Source organism: Stylophora pistillata, chromosome 8 (genome assembly GCF_964205215.1).
Source record: "Stylophora pistillata chromosome 8, jaStyPist1.2, whole genome shotgun sequence".
NCBI lineage: Eukaryota > Metazoa > Cnidaria > Anthozoa > Scleractinia > Pocilloporidae > Stylophora > Stylophora pistillata.
The window spans coordinates 23,556,713-23,571,304 of NC_142526.1; the positions used below are offsets into that span (position 1 = coordinate 23,556,713).

At 40.6% G+C, this 14,592-nt stretch overlaps 1 protein-coding gene across 1 annotated transcript; it reads left to right on the top strand.

Annotated features, from left to right (window-relative positions):
* Positions 1-14: 14 nt before the first annotated feature.
* LOC111335576 (CAAX prenyl protease 1 homolog) lies at positions 15-14,476 on the top strand. Its single transcript, XM_022941519.2, has 9 exons — positions 15-172; positions 6,350-6,496; positions 7,588-7,674; positions 8,582-8,698; positions 9,303-9,455; positions 10,155-10,499; positions 12,383-12,511; positions 12,679-12,822; positions 13,702-14,476. Exons 1-9 carry the CDS (start codon positions 95-97, stop codon positions 13,921-13,923), a joined length of 1,422 nt encoding a protein of 473 aa, XP_022797254.2. The 5' UTR covers positions 15-94; the 3' UTR covers positions 13,924-14,476.
* Positions 14,477-14,592: the final 116 nt, after the last annotated feature.

The following is a 14,592-nucleotide window of genomic DNA, read 5'->3' on the forward strand; positions in this document are numbered from 1 at the left end:
GAGAGAGTCTGGGATAGAATTACGCAGCCACGACTTTCTTTGTAATGGTAAAACGCTGTTTGGTAAGATCGCGGGACCGCCTTTCTTTTCCAAAATGGTGGACGTGCTTTTAGCCGTAGTTGGATTTTTGTGGCTTACGTACTTATGGGAAAACTATCTCTCATACCGTCAGGTAAGACTTAAGACAGTCATAGTGTAGTGTATTGTACCGAAAGTGCGAAAAGGTTGTGTTTGTAGGCATCCCGTGATGCCTAGGGAAAGTTGTTGTTGTGATACTCGTTGGCTGCCATGTGAGTAGTGTGTTGATTAAAATATCCAAATCAAAGGACATCGAGGGTTTGTATTACTGTATATCCGAATATCACATCTGGCGACGAGGATGGGATGGAGAGGAATGTCCTTGTGCTAGTTTCTTTTTACCATTTTGTGTTTGGAGGGGACATACTTCTTTGCAATGCCTGGCGGAGAATCGAGTGAGGGAGATGGCGGTTCGGCGAGCACAAGTAGTGGGGTGTCGACCCCAGTGGCTGTGGAAGTAGGCAGTTTGCAGCCTTTTCAAGTTAAAGGAGATCCGCATTCGGTTTCGCAGCGATGGAGAAAATGGAAAAGAGCGTTTCAGTTATACGCGCTTGGTAAAGGGATCACGAATGACTCGCAGAAATGTGGCCTGTTACTTCACACAGCTGGACTCGATGTACAGGAAGTTTATTTCACACTGGTGCCTGATGGTGCAGAGAAGAACTACGCCGAAACTTTCAAGGTACTGGATGACTATTTTATTCCTAAAGCTAACGTACCGTTTGAGAGACATTTGTTTCGGCAAATTAGTCAGAGTAATGAAGAAACCGTCGATCAATTTGTTTGTCGGCTCAGACTACGAGCCGCTTCGTGTGAGTTTGGAGAGCGGGAAGATGAGTACATCAGGGATCAATTGATTGACAAATGTTACTCGGCAAAATTGCGTCGGAAATTTTTAGAAAAGGAAGGCAGTGTTACTTTGAATGATCTACTAGTTACAGCTCGGGCACAGGAAGCAGTTAATTTGCAGATGGAAGCAATGGGGGCTAACAGTGGTTCAGGACAAGTGAACACTGTTGTTGACGATGGGGCAAGGGGAGGCGACATAAGTTCAGAGCAGGTTAACAGTGTGGTAAATTTAAAAGGGAGCACTAGTAGCGAGAAGAGGGGCTGTTTCAATTGTGGTCGAGAGGATCACTTAGCCAGAGATTGGAGATGTCCTGCTCGAGGTAGAAAGTGTCTTCAGTGTGGAGAAATTGGACATTTCAAGGTCAAGTGTTGTAAGAAGCTCGCTAAGGATTCCCATATGGGGCAAAGACAAGGTGACGGTCGGCGTGATTGGAGAAATACATCTAGTATGAATGAAAGAGGCAGAAAGACAAACACCAATTATGTTGATAGTAGCACTAAATCAGGACAAGACTCAACACCTAATTATGTGTTTTCAGTGGAGGATAAGCCTGACCAAAAGAGTGGAATAGTAACTGTTGTAGTTGGAGGTACTCATTTGCCAAATGTCCTTGTTGACTCAGGAGCAACATGCAACCTTTTAGGCCAAGGAACTTGGGAGTGGCTTAAGTCACAGAAAATCCAGTGTCAGACCCGAAAGGAGGCCAAAGCCTTATTTCCTTATGGAAGTACAAAGCCATTGCCAACACTTGGAACACTTACAGCAGATATAATGTCCATTGACACTGGTGTGACCTGCAAAGCTGATTTTGTAGTTATAAATGGAGATGGCAGAAGTCTCCTCTGCAGAGAAACAGCAGTGAAACTTGGTTTGCTACGACTTGGGCCTAGCCATGCCGTTAATGCCGTCAATACAGAAGCTGATATCAAAGAAAAGTACAAAGAACTTTTCAGCGGTGTTGGGCTTCTTAGGGATTACGAGTTGAAGTTAAATATCGATGATTCGGTGAAGCCGGTGGCGCAGCCAGTCCGCAGGATTCCATTCGGTGTACGAGAGAAAGTCGAGAGAAAGCTAGATGAATTGTTGGAGAGTGGAATTATAGAGGAGGTTCCTGATGGACCAACAGGGTGGGTCTCACCACTTGTGGTTATACCCAAGGCAGATGGAGATATCAGGATTTGTGTAGACATGAGGTGTGCCAATCAGGCAATAGTGAGGGAACGTCAGCCTATCCCTACAATAGAGGAGGTGCTTCTAGATCTTAATGGTAGCACAGTATTCAGTCGTGTAGATCTGAAGTGGGGATTTCATCAGATACTTCTTGCTGAGGAGAGTAGACATGTGACAACGTTCGTGACTCACCGTGGTCTCTATAGATATACCCGACTCATGTTTGGTGTCACCTCAGCACCTGAAAAGTACCAACAAATCATCCGGGACGTATTGCGAGGCCGTGAGGGCGTGGCTAATATAGCAGATGACCTAATAATTCACGGACAAGGGGAGGAGCAGCATGATAGGAGGCTCTTGGCTGTGCTCGATCGATTGAGGGAAGCAGGTCTGACACTGAACAAAGACAAATGTGAATTCAGATTACCCAGATTGACATTTTTTGGTCACGAAGTAACACAGACCGGTATAGAACCCAGTGAAGAGAAAGTCGCAGCAATCAGACAGGCAGGTCCTCCACAGAATGTTAGTGAAGCCAGATCTTTCCTCGGTCTTGCCCAGTTTGTGTCTAAGTTTGTCCCAGATCTGTCATCCATTGCAGAACCGATTCAGAGGTTAACCCACAAGAATACTGAGTTCAAATGGGGCAAAGAACAACAGTTGGCATTCGAGAAGTTAAAAGAGCTGATCACGCACGCGGATGTCCTAGCTTACTTCAATGTAAACAGCAGAACAAGAATTGTGGCAGATGCGTCACCGGTGGGGCTTGGAGCGGTTTTAACCCAGCTACATGGAAGTGAGTGGCGTGTGATTGGGTATGCTTCGCGACGCCTGTCTGATGTGGAGCGGCGATACAGCCAAACAGAGAAAGAGGCCTTAGCCCTGGTATGGGCTTGCGAACACTTTGACATGTATGTTTTCGGCAGGGAGTTTGAGCTTGAGACGGATCATAAGCCGCTGGAGTACATCTATTCTCAGAAATCGAAGACTTCTGCCCATGTGGAAAGGTGGGTCCTTCGCCTACAGGCCTATCACTTTAAGGTTGTTTACAGACCAGGCAAGACCAATATCGCAGATGCCTTGTCTAGGCTAAATTGTGGGTTCCAAGGTAACGACGGAGAAGATTATGACTTTGTGCATGCTGTGGTTGAGAATAGTGTTCCTTGTGCTTTGACACCTGCTGAACTAGAAAAAGCCTCAGCTGAGGATATGGAGCTGAACCTCATCAAAGAATGTGTCCAAACAGGAGATTGGAGTCAGTGCAATGTACCTGCATACCTGCATGTGAAGAATGAATTGTGTACATATGGTGGGCTGCTTTTACGGGGTTCCAGGCTAGTGATTCCCCGAGAATTGCGACCGCGTGTTTTGGAGTTGGCCCACGAGGGACATCAGGGTATTGTTAAAACAAAATGTAGACTGCGCAGTAAAGTATGGTGGCCCAAGATGGACGCTGATGCAGAGAAGCTGTGCAGGAGTTGCCATGGTTGTCAAGTGGTCAGTGAATATGCTCCCCCAGAACCTATGGCTCGAGCTCTTCCTCCCAGTGGCCCTTGGGAAGATTGTGCAGCTGACATTCTTGGTCCCTTACCTTCAGGGGAAAGTTTACTGGTGGTGGTAGACTATTTTAGTAGATATTTTGAAGTGGTTATTTTGAGGTCAACTTCTAGCACAAGACTCATTGAAGCTCTAAAACCAATATTTGCCCGGTTTGGAGTGCCGCATTCACTCAAGACTGACAATGGGCCTCAACTGGTATCTGAAGAATTCGAAGCCTTCCTTGCAGAAAATGGGATAGAACACCGCACAACAACTCCCCTGTGGCCGCAGGCCAATGGGGAAGTAGAGCGTCAGAATCGCACATTGATGAAGTCAGTCCAGATAGCTCACATTGAGGGGAAAGATTGGCGTCAAGAGTTACAGACGTTCCTAACCGCATATAGGTCAACTCCTCAGATGACAACTGGGGCAACACCCTTCTACCTGATGTTTGGAAGGGAAATGCGGTCAAAGTTGCCAGACTTGCGAAGGGAGGCACCTATCACTAATGAGGAAGTCCGCGATCGAGACTGGTCAAGGAAGTTATCACAGAAAGAGTATGTTGATGCAAAGAGAATTGCTGTTGCAAGTGAAGTGGAGGTTGGAGATAAAGTACTGCTGAAGAACTCGAAGACTAACAAATTGTCTCCAAACTATGACCCAAATCCTTGCGAAGTAATAGACAGGAAAGGAGGAGAGGTAACAATTAGAAGTACAGCCGGTGCCGAATTTAAAAGAAATGTCTCATTTGTGAAAAAGTATCAAGAGAAACCCTTGGAGGCGAAAGTCGATATTACTCCCGTCCATCGAGAGCAAGAAGGAACAAACCAAACAGAGGTAGCAAAAGGGGAGGATGAACTCCCAAGGCCAGGGCCAACTGGATCATCGATGTCTGTTCAGCAGGCCACTGCCACTATCCGAAGTCCACTTAACCAGATAGTTTGTCCTAGGCCAGCTCGGAATGTCAGACCGCCTAAACGATTTGATGACTACGAACTTTCTAAGGGATAATTGAATGTTATTTGTTGTAGGCTCATTGATATTATGTTAGGAATCCGACTGGACTTTGTTTATGAACAGTAGGCCCGGGCCTGCATTTATATGCAAGACATTGTAAGAGTTGTGTTATTTATGTTTGGGTTTTCGCTCTAAATTAAGGAAAAACAGGGAGGGATGTAGTGTATTGTACCGGAAGTGCGAAAAGGTTGTGTTTGTAGGCATCCCGTGATGCCTAGGGAAAGTTGTTGTTGTGATACTCGTTGGCTGCCATGTGAGTAGTGTGTTGATTAAAATATCCAAATCAAAGGACATCGAGGGTTTGTATTACTGTATATCCGAATATCACACATAGGAAGTAAATATTTCTTCGCTAAGGTATTATTTGATAAGGGTATTTTTAAAAGAGAGTTGTACATACTTTGAATTTCACAAGTGCCCTTCATTTCCTTTTTAAGAGTATGCTTGAGTTCTACAGATATGTTTACGCTCCTTATTTTAAAATTTCCCTGCCCGTGGAGCTGTTATTTCGTCCTATTTTCATTAGACCCAGTAAAATTTCGAAAGTAACAGCTTGTCATTGGACGATTTCACTTTCAGGTGAAACCAATTTTCACTTATCCAGACAGTAAATTTCCATTTGCAGTTGAATTGAAAAAGTCCGAACGTATCTACTATGAGCTTTGTCTTCAGCTATATCGTTCTTATTCTCAAAAGTATCACACAAAAATTTATAGAACACAAGATGCACGCTACTATATATTTCTAAAGAGATTACATCTCCAACCCTCCCTTCCCCCCTGGTCTCCCTGTTGTCCCCTCAGAAAAGAAAAGCTATGATAAACCACTTTGTCCCTATTTCTGTGAAGAAAGTGAAAGTCGCCAAAACAGACATGAATTTCTCATGACTGGCTTGAGATTTCAGTTTCTAATAGCATATTTCAAGCACAAACAAGAAAGCATACTCTTCCATCATTGTTCACAATCCACAAAATATGTTTTTGTTTAGCTTTGTTCCAGTTTTGTGAGTTTCCCAGCATGCACATCGTGTATTATTCAACAGTTGAATTCCTTTTAATCTTACCAAAAGGCTGTAGCTTTACATTTACAAGCTACAGCGTACATTCAGAATATTCAATATTGAAGAATTTCTAGTCATGAATGTCAAAGGCACCATACAAAGGCTGGTATAAGACAATGTTAATAAATTATGTACAGTGACTCTCAAACAGTAACAAAAAAAGGTATTGTTCCTTTGATGTGAAATATACACATGCATTGTTCATCACCTTTTTGATGAGAAAACAAAAGATATAATTTTATATTTGATATATGTTTTCAAATTGCGAGGTTTTTGAAAATGGGTAATTCTGTTATTGTATTACTTTAGACAGGTGCGATAGGGTTATCAGTAAAAGCTGTCACTTGCATCACCTTCTTTACAGTCTCATTCATTCATTCATTTTATGTAGGAAAGTTAGTAAACTGTAATCATTGATGCACTTTTTTCTCGTGAGACTCTTTAGAGTCTCTGGAGTTAACATGTATTTAGAATGGAGAAAGAAAATTAATTGTAAGATCAGTTGGCCAAAGTAGTTGATGAAGCTGTGTGTTTCTGTGAAGGGGCAATGAGGATAACTGAAAAATTATAATCCACTGCTAGGCAATAAGTGATCATTTTTTCATTTTCCTTTTTTTTTTTTAAATTTCTTTCAGCATAAAGTTTTGAAATTTACTAAGGACGTTCCTGTTGAGCTTAAAGATACATTGGATCATGAGTCATTCGAGAAAGCACGGGTTTACCAGCTGGATCGCTCTTCATTTGGTTTTTTCTCTGGAGCTTATTCTCAAGCAGAAACAACGGTTAGATATGTATATCAATAGATCATAACTCTAAGTTGAAGAAAGCATAGAAGAAAGCATTAAGGAAGTCCTGACTAACTTCTGAGCCCAGTTGTTTGAAGATGGATTAGCGCTAACCCAGGGTTAAATTTTAATCCAGGTTTCTATATTTCTCTGTTCAAAAGCCATTTTGAGATGATTTTCCCAATTCTTCTTAGAGCATTCAATCATCAAATAGTAAATAAATGGAATTAAAGTGAATTTTATTTAAAAGCTTTCAGATCTGCAATTAAATTTCACGGTAACCCTGGCTTATCTTAACCTGCCTTTGAACAACCCGGCCCAGGATTTTCTATTCGTATTGTCTTGTTTTCTCTCATGAAACAAAGAGAGAAGTTGATGTTGCATCAAAAGTTAATCAAGACTTTATTCCACTCACCTGTTCATTGATCCAAAAGGTTTACACAAATTTCAAAGAGAAGGCCAGATGCCACAATGGGGGCCTTTATTTATCTCACGAGTGCCCAAATTTAACTTTTGGTTTGGGTGGCTGTCTTTTGCTCAAATAGAAAACTGTGGTTTTGAACTTTGCATACAGTTGTCTTCCCTTATGTTGTCAAATTGTGAGACAGGCATTCAAAAAATGGAGTTACTAATATTGCTGTAAAGAGGACAAAAGCTATTAGCAGTTTCCACAAAAAGAGCGAAATCTGAGCAAATATTTTGGCTAGTCCAAATGCATGTAGTTATAGACCACTTTCATAAATGGCTGCTGGATTAATATTCTTTTGTTTAAATTTAAATTTGCCACACTGACCTCGTTCTCCAGTACAAAATTCAAAAGAATACATTATCTCAAGCGAGGCCACCCAGGCAAATTTAAATTTAAACAAAAGAATATTAATCTGGCAGCCATTTATGAAAGTGGTCTATTCCTGTCAAACCAAACCTTCTAGGGATGCTTGAAGCCAAGAGAATTTTAAAATTCCTAGTTATTTCCATTTACGTAAAGTGTGTATTGTTCTTTAAATATATGTAAATTAAGTTCCTTGTTTCAAAGTGGTACATTTTAATTTTCATCTATTTATTTGCTTACTCATTGTATCCTTCAGCTCATCTTACTGCTGGGTGGAATACCTTTTTTGTGGAGAATTTCTGGAGTGTTGATTTCCAAATTTGGTTACACGACTGATTATGAGGTGTGTAAAGTCATAAAAAGTTTATGAAAAAAAATAATCATATCCATATAGAGAAAGTAATCTACACTATAGCTCTGGCTTTACTGCACATACAGCAGCAGAGTTGATCATTGGGTGATAAATTGGCCAAATTGTCAAATTATTATTCAACATAGTAATAATCATTTGGGGGGAAGGGGACAGATGTGGTGAACAATGTTCCGGATGCTGCAGTCAGGATCCAAAGGTGCAGGTTTAAGCTTTAGCCCAGTCACTGTGTGGTGTTCTTGGGCAAGACACTGTATTTCAACAGTACTGTTATCCATCCAGGGTTATAAATGGCTACCTCCCAACTGTTAACTGGACTTCAGATCTGGAAGAGGTCTGTGTTTGAAACTTGACCAGGTCAATGTGCAGTGTTGTTGGGCGAAACACTAACTCTTACAGGCCTTTCTCCATCCAAGTGCATAAAGTGATACCTGGGAATTGTCTGGGAAGCCTGATGAAATGGTGGGGAGGTGAGGAGGGGGGTTAACCTCTTGATGGACAAATATCCCGTCCAAGGGAGATAAGTAGTAGTTGTAGTCACTTCATGCTAAGGAAACAAGGATAAGATGGCTCAAGTACAGACTTCACCTGCCCCATAGCTGATAGGCACACCTGATGGAACGTAGCTGGGTAACCCTGTGAAAGACTGATACCCCATCTAAGGGGATGAGAACTACCCCTGTCATCACTGCATGCTACTGAAGCCAGCATATGCTTTGATAGCATGGACTTTCTGGTTAAAGAGCTCTTAAGCCATTTTAGGCAAATCATGGTGAAGATCAACTCAATAAGTCTATCATTTCCTCCAAGTTAGATTCAATCTTTGACAATAACGAATACAAATGTTATTTGATGCTTTACATTTTTTTTTTTCTGACAGATCACTCAATCTTTGGCATTTCTTTTGATCGGAATGCTTTTCAGTACCATTACAGATCTTCCTTGGAGCCTGTATAGTACATTTGTTATTGAAGAAAAACATGGCTTCAACAAACAGGTTTGTAAAGGAATATTCTAAAATGTTGCATAAGAACAGTCAGAGTTTCAAGGATATTGTGTACTGAGTCATTACTAAGACTTATGACCTTGTGCATATTAAGCTGCACTTACATTCAGCTGCACTTGCATTCAGTTCCACTTGCATTCAGTTCCACTTGCATTCAGTTCCACTTGCATTCAGTTCCACTTGCATCTTGCTGCACTTGCATTTAGGTACACTTGAATCCAGCTCTTGTGGCTTAACTCTTTTCAAAACCTGATTTTATTCATGTGCTCTTTGAGCTACCTGTACCAGCTATCATACTTTTTTTATTCCTAAAAAATTAATGTAATTGTGTCAGCTTGGTGATTTGTTTATTTCATCAACTGTTGTAATATACGTGACTGTGTTATAGTATGTACATTTAGATCATACACACCAGTACTAAATTATGTAAGTTTCCATGGATGCTTGGTTGCTGCAAGAAAAGTTCTGAAAGCCATACTAAATATTGCTAACTATATTTTTGAGAATGTTATTGTGCTCAAGCTTGCTGTACATGTTTATTTGTCAATGATAAAAATGTTGAATTGATGGTTGTTTCGTTGAACTACCTCCACAGACTCTTGACTTCTTCTTAAAGGATCTTGTTAAGAAGCTTGTTGTCATGCTAGTGATATCACTTCCTTTAGTTGCGGCATTACTTTACATCATCAAGTGGGGTGGACAATACTTCTTCATCTATACTTGGCTATTTACACTTATAGTTACTCTGGTGCGTAGATAACTCCTTACTCCATACAATTAATTTATTAAGTATTGTAAAAACCAGTGAATATCCAGTACCTCAGTTTTTCCAAAAACTTTTTGTTGCAATCAGAGGTGCAGCTTGCCTGTGATAACATCTAGAAAACTTGCTGAAAATATGCATGAACTAACACTATTCGTTCAAGATTTATGTCTGGATAGCAAACTGACCGGAATTTAAAATGAAACTACACAAGGATGGAAATTGATCATTGCTTTTGAAAGTTTTGTGACTCCTAAAACAGCCATTTTTTTTTCAAAAGCATGCACCTTTTTTTTCTTTCTGTTGAGTGGCATTAAACTTTCTTCATTAAAAGACATTTTAACTGGTTTAAGGTTGGGTTACACTCAGTGTAGCTTCATTGAACAGCTAAACATTGCTTAAGATGGATGCGTCAGAAGCTAGTTGTGTCCAGTACCTCTCCTCCTGATCAAATCCCTGGCCATAAAGCTATGATTGATTCAATTCTCTACTCATCAGCCATCTACTTCTGAAAACTTCAGCTCTGAGAAATTGGTTTTGAATTGCACAATGACCTTTAGTTGATGGTTTCTTTCTTCCTGCGCCTCTCTGCTTTAAAATGTATTATAACTGTTAGGGGAAGTCTTATTTTGATCACTCCTGGGGTTGAATGGGCAATTGACAATTGCTCTTGTTATGTTTCAGGCTCTAGTGACTGTATACATGGACTACATAGCCCCTCTGTTTGACAAGTTCACTCTTCTTCCAGAGGGAACCCTGCGCTTTGCAATTGAGGAGTTAGCAGCCAAGATATCTTTTCCCTTAACCAAAATTTATATTGTGGATGGATCCAAGAGATCCTCTCATAGCAATGCTTATTTCTACGGATTCTTCAAAAACAAGAGGATCGTTCTTTTTGACACTTTGCTAGCTGAAAATCCTGTGAAAGAAGAGAATGACAGCAGAGAAGGTGGAAAGGAAAATGAGGACAGCAAGGCGCAAGAGAAGGAGGCAGTGGACGAGCCTGTGGAAAATAATGTGCAGAAGGAGGTGCTAGTAATAATTTTTGTACTAGGATTATTTGAGAAAGAAGTTTTTGGTCTTGTCACCAACATGGGGCAAAGAAAAAATTCAGAATCCTAATGAGGAATCGAACCTCAGATCTTCAGCTTCTACACTTCAGTGCTCTACCACTGAGCCACAGAGACTATTGTGAGCAAGGCCCATTACAAAGTTCTTTTATAACATAACCAAAGTAAAGCGCACACTCTGATTGGTCAATTCAGCATCCCCCATTTGCCCATAGGTATACGCTGCTGACATGAGCAAATGCAAAGACTATTTTTCTGCGCGCGCTTGTTTTTTCTGGTCACGTAAGATTCCGTAAGATTTGATAAATAAATGGGAACTCTTTAGCTACAATGTATCAATGTTATGTTATAAAACAAATGGTAAACACCACAGCGTACACTATTGAGTTATGGATGCACTTGGGAGGTTTGCTAAGCACTCAAGAAGCTAGAGTCGCTCTCGGCTATCACCTCGAGTGACTCTTACGCTTCTTTCGTGCTTAGCAACCTCCTGCTTGCATCCATAACTCAATAGTGTACGCTGTGGTGTTTACCATTTGTTAAATATGAGGTGCGTCCTGCATACTGCAAGGATCGGCAAGGACAATTGTGTCATGTTTGTAAATAGAATAAGAAAGATGGTATTATTTGGTTTGGAAGTCAGTAGTCTGTTTGGTTAAGGAAAGGTTTGTAGTTGGGTTCCAATTACTAAAACCCTCTCTAACATGAGCTTCCTAGCCATAAAGTTTTGATTTTGATCTTGGTTCAGCCTTTAACCCCTTAACTCAAAGAAAACAGATAATGAGAATACTGAAACTTAATTTAATTTTAATTTAATTTAGTATACAATTGCTATTTAATTTAGTTTAATTTAGTCCATTTTCACTGCATTAAGTTTTGCAGTGGGGAAGGACTAGAAAGGACATGGGAACCATTCGTGCTAGTCCACCCTCCCACCCATCCCACCCCAGAGGAGGACATCTATCACACGGTAATCTCGTGTTTGGGAAATTAACGTCTCCTACCCCAACCCTGCAGGAGACGGGACCTCCATTTATTTGTCCCTATCCGAGAAGACTAGAATATCTAACCATTTCTTGATGTTATAGAAAGGTAGCAAATTCTTCTCAATTATTTTAAGACCCTGAGTGTTGGTCCGGCCGGGGCTCGAACCTTCGACCTCCCACACAACAGTCCAGCGCTCTATCCATTGAGCAAATCAGGAAGAAGTTGTTACCTTGATCTAACACCAAATTCTTGTAACTAATTTACAAGGAAATGTGTAGCAGCTGGATGGGGAGAATTAACAATCAGATCTTGGGAGTAAATCATCTACTTTCTCCTTACAATATCACCCTTAAATCAAACGTGATGGTCACAAGAAATGATCACCAACTTAAGAGCTCTTGATTGTTAAATGAAGTCTCTTCTTCAGCACCTTATTTTATTTATTTATTTATCTATTTAATAATGTGTCAAAGGCAAGTAAATTTACAATGGGACAAGGTTGTCCACTACGAGGTAAATTACCTTACCCTATCCCCTAAAAGCAAACAAAATTGAAATCCAACCCACTTACAAGCCCCCATGCTAAAAAGAAAACAATAGTTGGTTAACATGTACAAGAATTAAGAGCATTGAAACGACGACATTAATTTTACACAAACTAAGTTAAATGAACGGATGTCGTCTTGATTGAAAACTTAGGTAATGTATAGAGAACAGTATGGAGAATATACAAACTGATGATTGTTTAGAGTGTCAAGGGTTATAACCTGTTGTATAATTGAATCCTTGAATGAGTTATACTCCTGGAGACTTTGCTGTTTTTGTTTTTGACCGGTTGCTGTTCCATCATTGCAGGATGCAACAGAAGATGGTGAGGTGAAAAAGGTCAAAGGATGCTCAAATGATGAGATACTGGCAGTACTAGGGCATGAATTGGGTCACTGGAAACTTAGCCACACTCTGAAAAACCTTGGAATCTCACAGGTGAACTTCCAATATGTCTGCCATCCTAACAGGTCGTTTGCATATACGAGTGAACATGTCTGAGCAGCATCTTTCCAGATTCTTTCAAGTAATTCTTTTGCACCGATACTCTCAAAGGGAAGGCTCTTTGGCTATGTTGTAATGAACTTGTTCTTTTGATCTTGTAGGTGAACACATTTTTTTCGTTCATGATGTTCGGTTTTCTGATGCATAACAAGGCATTGTTTGCGAGCTTCGGTTTCCCCGACTCACAGCCCACAATGATCGGTCTGGTGATCATAAATCAGTTTATGTTTTCACCTTACAATGAGGTATGTATTACTAGTGATATGGATAATGGCAATCGGACTGAGTGGAGTGCAATTTGGTCTGTAATCAATCGCATGATTTAAAAATCGATCGAGCGCGCAGCGCAAGTCCGATTGAAATCACAAGTATGATTTGGGGCCAAAATTGCATGACACAATGCTCAATTGCCACCTAATTGCAACAATTTTTAAATAGAAAAATACAGGATTTTATTCTGTAAAAATAATATATTGATCCAGCACTGAACCGGTTCATAAAAAAAAAGCAAACTTCGCCGCACAAAGACTACTTTGTGTGGCTGCTGCCACTATTTTTCAGCGATTTGATTGGTTATTATCAACCCCAGAGCTACTATTTTTCAGCGATTTGATTGGTTATTATCAACCCCAGAGCACTTCTCGTGTAAAGGGGGTAAGTTGCCAAAGAAATTGTGGTGTTGCGTCGGTGGGGGTAACAAGGTCATTTAGTTTTATCGATTGGCTACCGTAAATGGTTTCAAAGCTGACGTTTCGAGCGTTAGCCCTTCGTCAGAGCGAATTTAAATGATCAACTAAACTGATAAAATCAAATTACCTTGCACTTCTCGTAGACTACAACATTTGCATTTGAGGAAGGGAATTGGAGAGGAAGTAGATCTTTGAACACTATCTCGCACTAGTTTCAAGTGATGATAAACGAAAAGTGTTTTGAAAATTGTCATATAAAAGAGAGAACATTTTCTGCCGCCTACGGTAGTATAGAAGGTAGCGAAAACGTTTTCTGACAAATGTAAACGTGCTACAGCTTGAGAAGTTTTTGCTGAAGCGTACGTCTAATATTCGATCAAGTGCGGTCACGATATCGAAATGGTGACGTCACTTTCCTCTTCTCTGGTTTTTAAGTTACTAGGTTTTCTGATGACCGTCCTCAGCCGAAAGTTTGAATTTCAAGCCGACGCCTTTGCAAAGAATCTTGGGTTCTCCACATTTTTACGTTCAGCCCTGGTAAAGCTTCACAAAGACAACCTTGGGTTTCCTGTGGCAGACAACTTATACTCGTTGTTCCATTACTCACATCCGCCATTGATTGAGCGGTTGAGAGCCTTAGGAATCAAAGAAGAATGATGCGATAGCCACAGTAATCAGCAAGTGAAGTGACCCGTGGCACCTTTGATGCTTGAAAAGAAACGACTCCTGTCTGTCTTAAATCCTAAGTTATCCTTCCTACGTGTGTTAAACATCTATTGGCAAGCTTTAGTGTATCATTTTAAGGAAGGTTGCGCTGGGCCGTGTTTGTTTTACAGACACTCGGCTTTAAACTGAGAAAAGTATTACATGAACTTACTTGGCTGGTAAGCTTGTTGTTGTCTGTAACAGGGTTTTGCTGCTTCCCAGTCAAGTAACTTGATAAAAAAACAATCGCACCTTTCTCTTTCTAGCCGAGAATAGGACGACATCCTTGAATCAAAAGTCAATCACTTGAGTCTTGTAACGCAAAAACTGCCTGGTGTAACTGCACATCTCTGACGCAGGCGAGTTTGCTTCCGTTTGGGCTTAAAGTGCAAGGATGTCGTTGGCATCTTCACCCTGAGAAACTCAATATTTTTGTTTTCTTTTATCACAGCTAAAGAGCTAACAAAGGGTACAAAGAGTAATAAATGCATTTCAGACAGCTCTATATTTCATTGAGAGGACCCCATTTAACTGTCATTCTGGGATAGTTTAATACATTGCGTGGAGTAGTGATATTTGCTTGCTGGCGTGCCTGCTTGAGTCATTGACTCACTGACCGAC

Excerpts from the sequence above, each read along its gene's own strand:
- LOC111335576 (XM_022941519.2), top strand. The coding sequence starts at position 95 with ATGGTGGACGTGCTTTTAGCCGTAGTTGGATTTTTGTGGCTTACGTAC. Across the intron at positions 173-6,349 it reads ACTATCTCTCATACCGTCAG|CATAAAGTTTTGAAATTTAC; the intron begins GTAAGACTTAAG and ends AATTTCTTTCAG. Across the intron at positions 9,456-10,154 it reads TTACACTTATAGTTACTCTG|GCTCTAGTGACTGTATACAT; the intron begins GTGCGTAGATAA and ends GTTATGTTTCAG.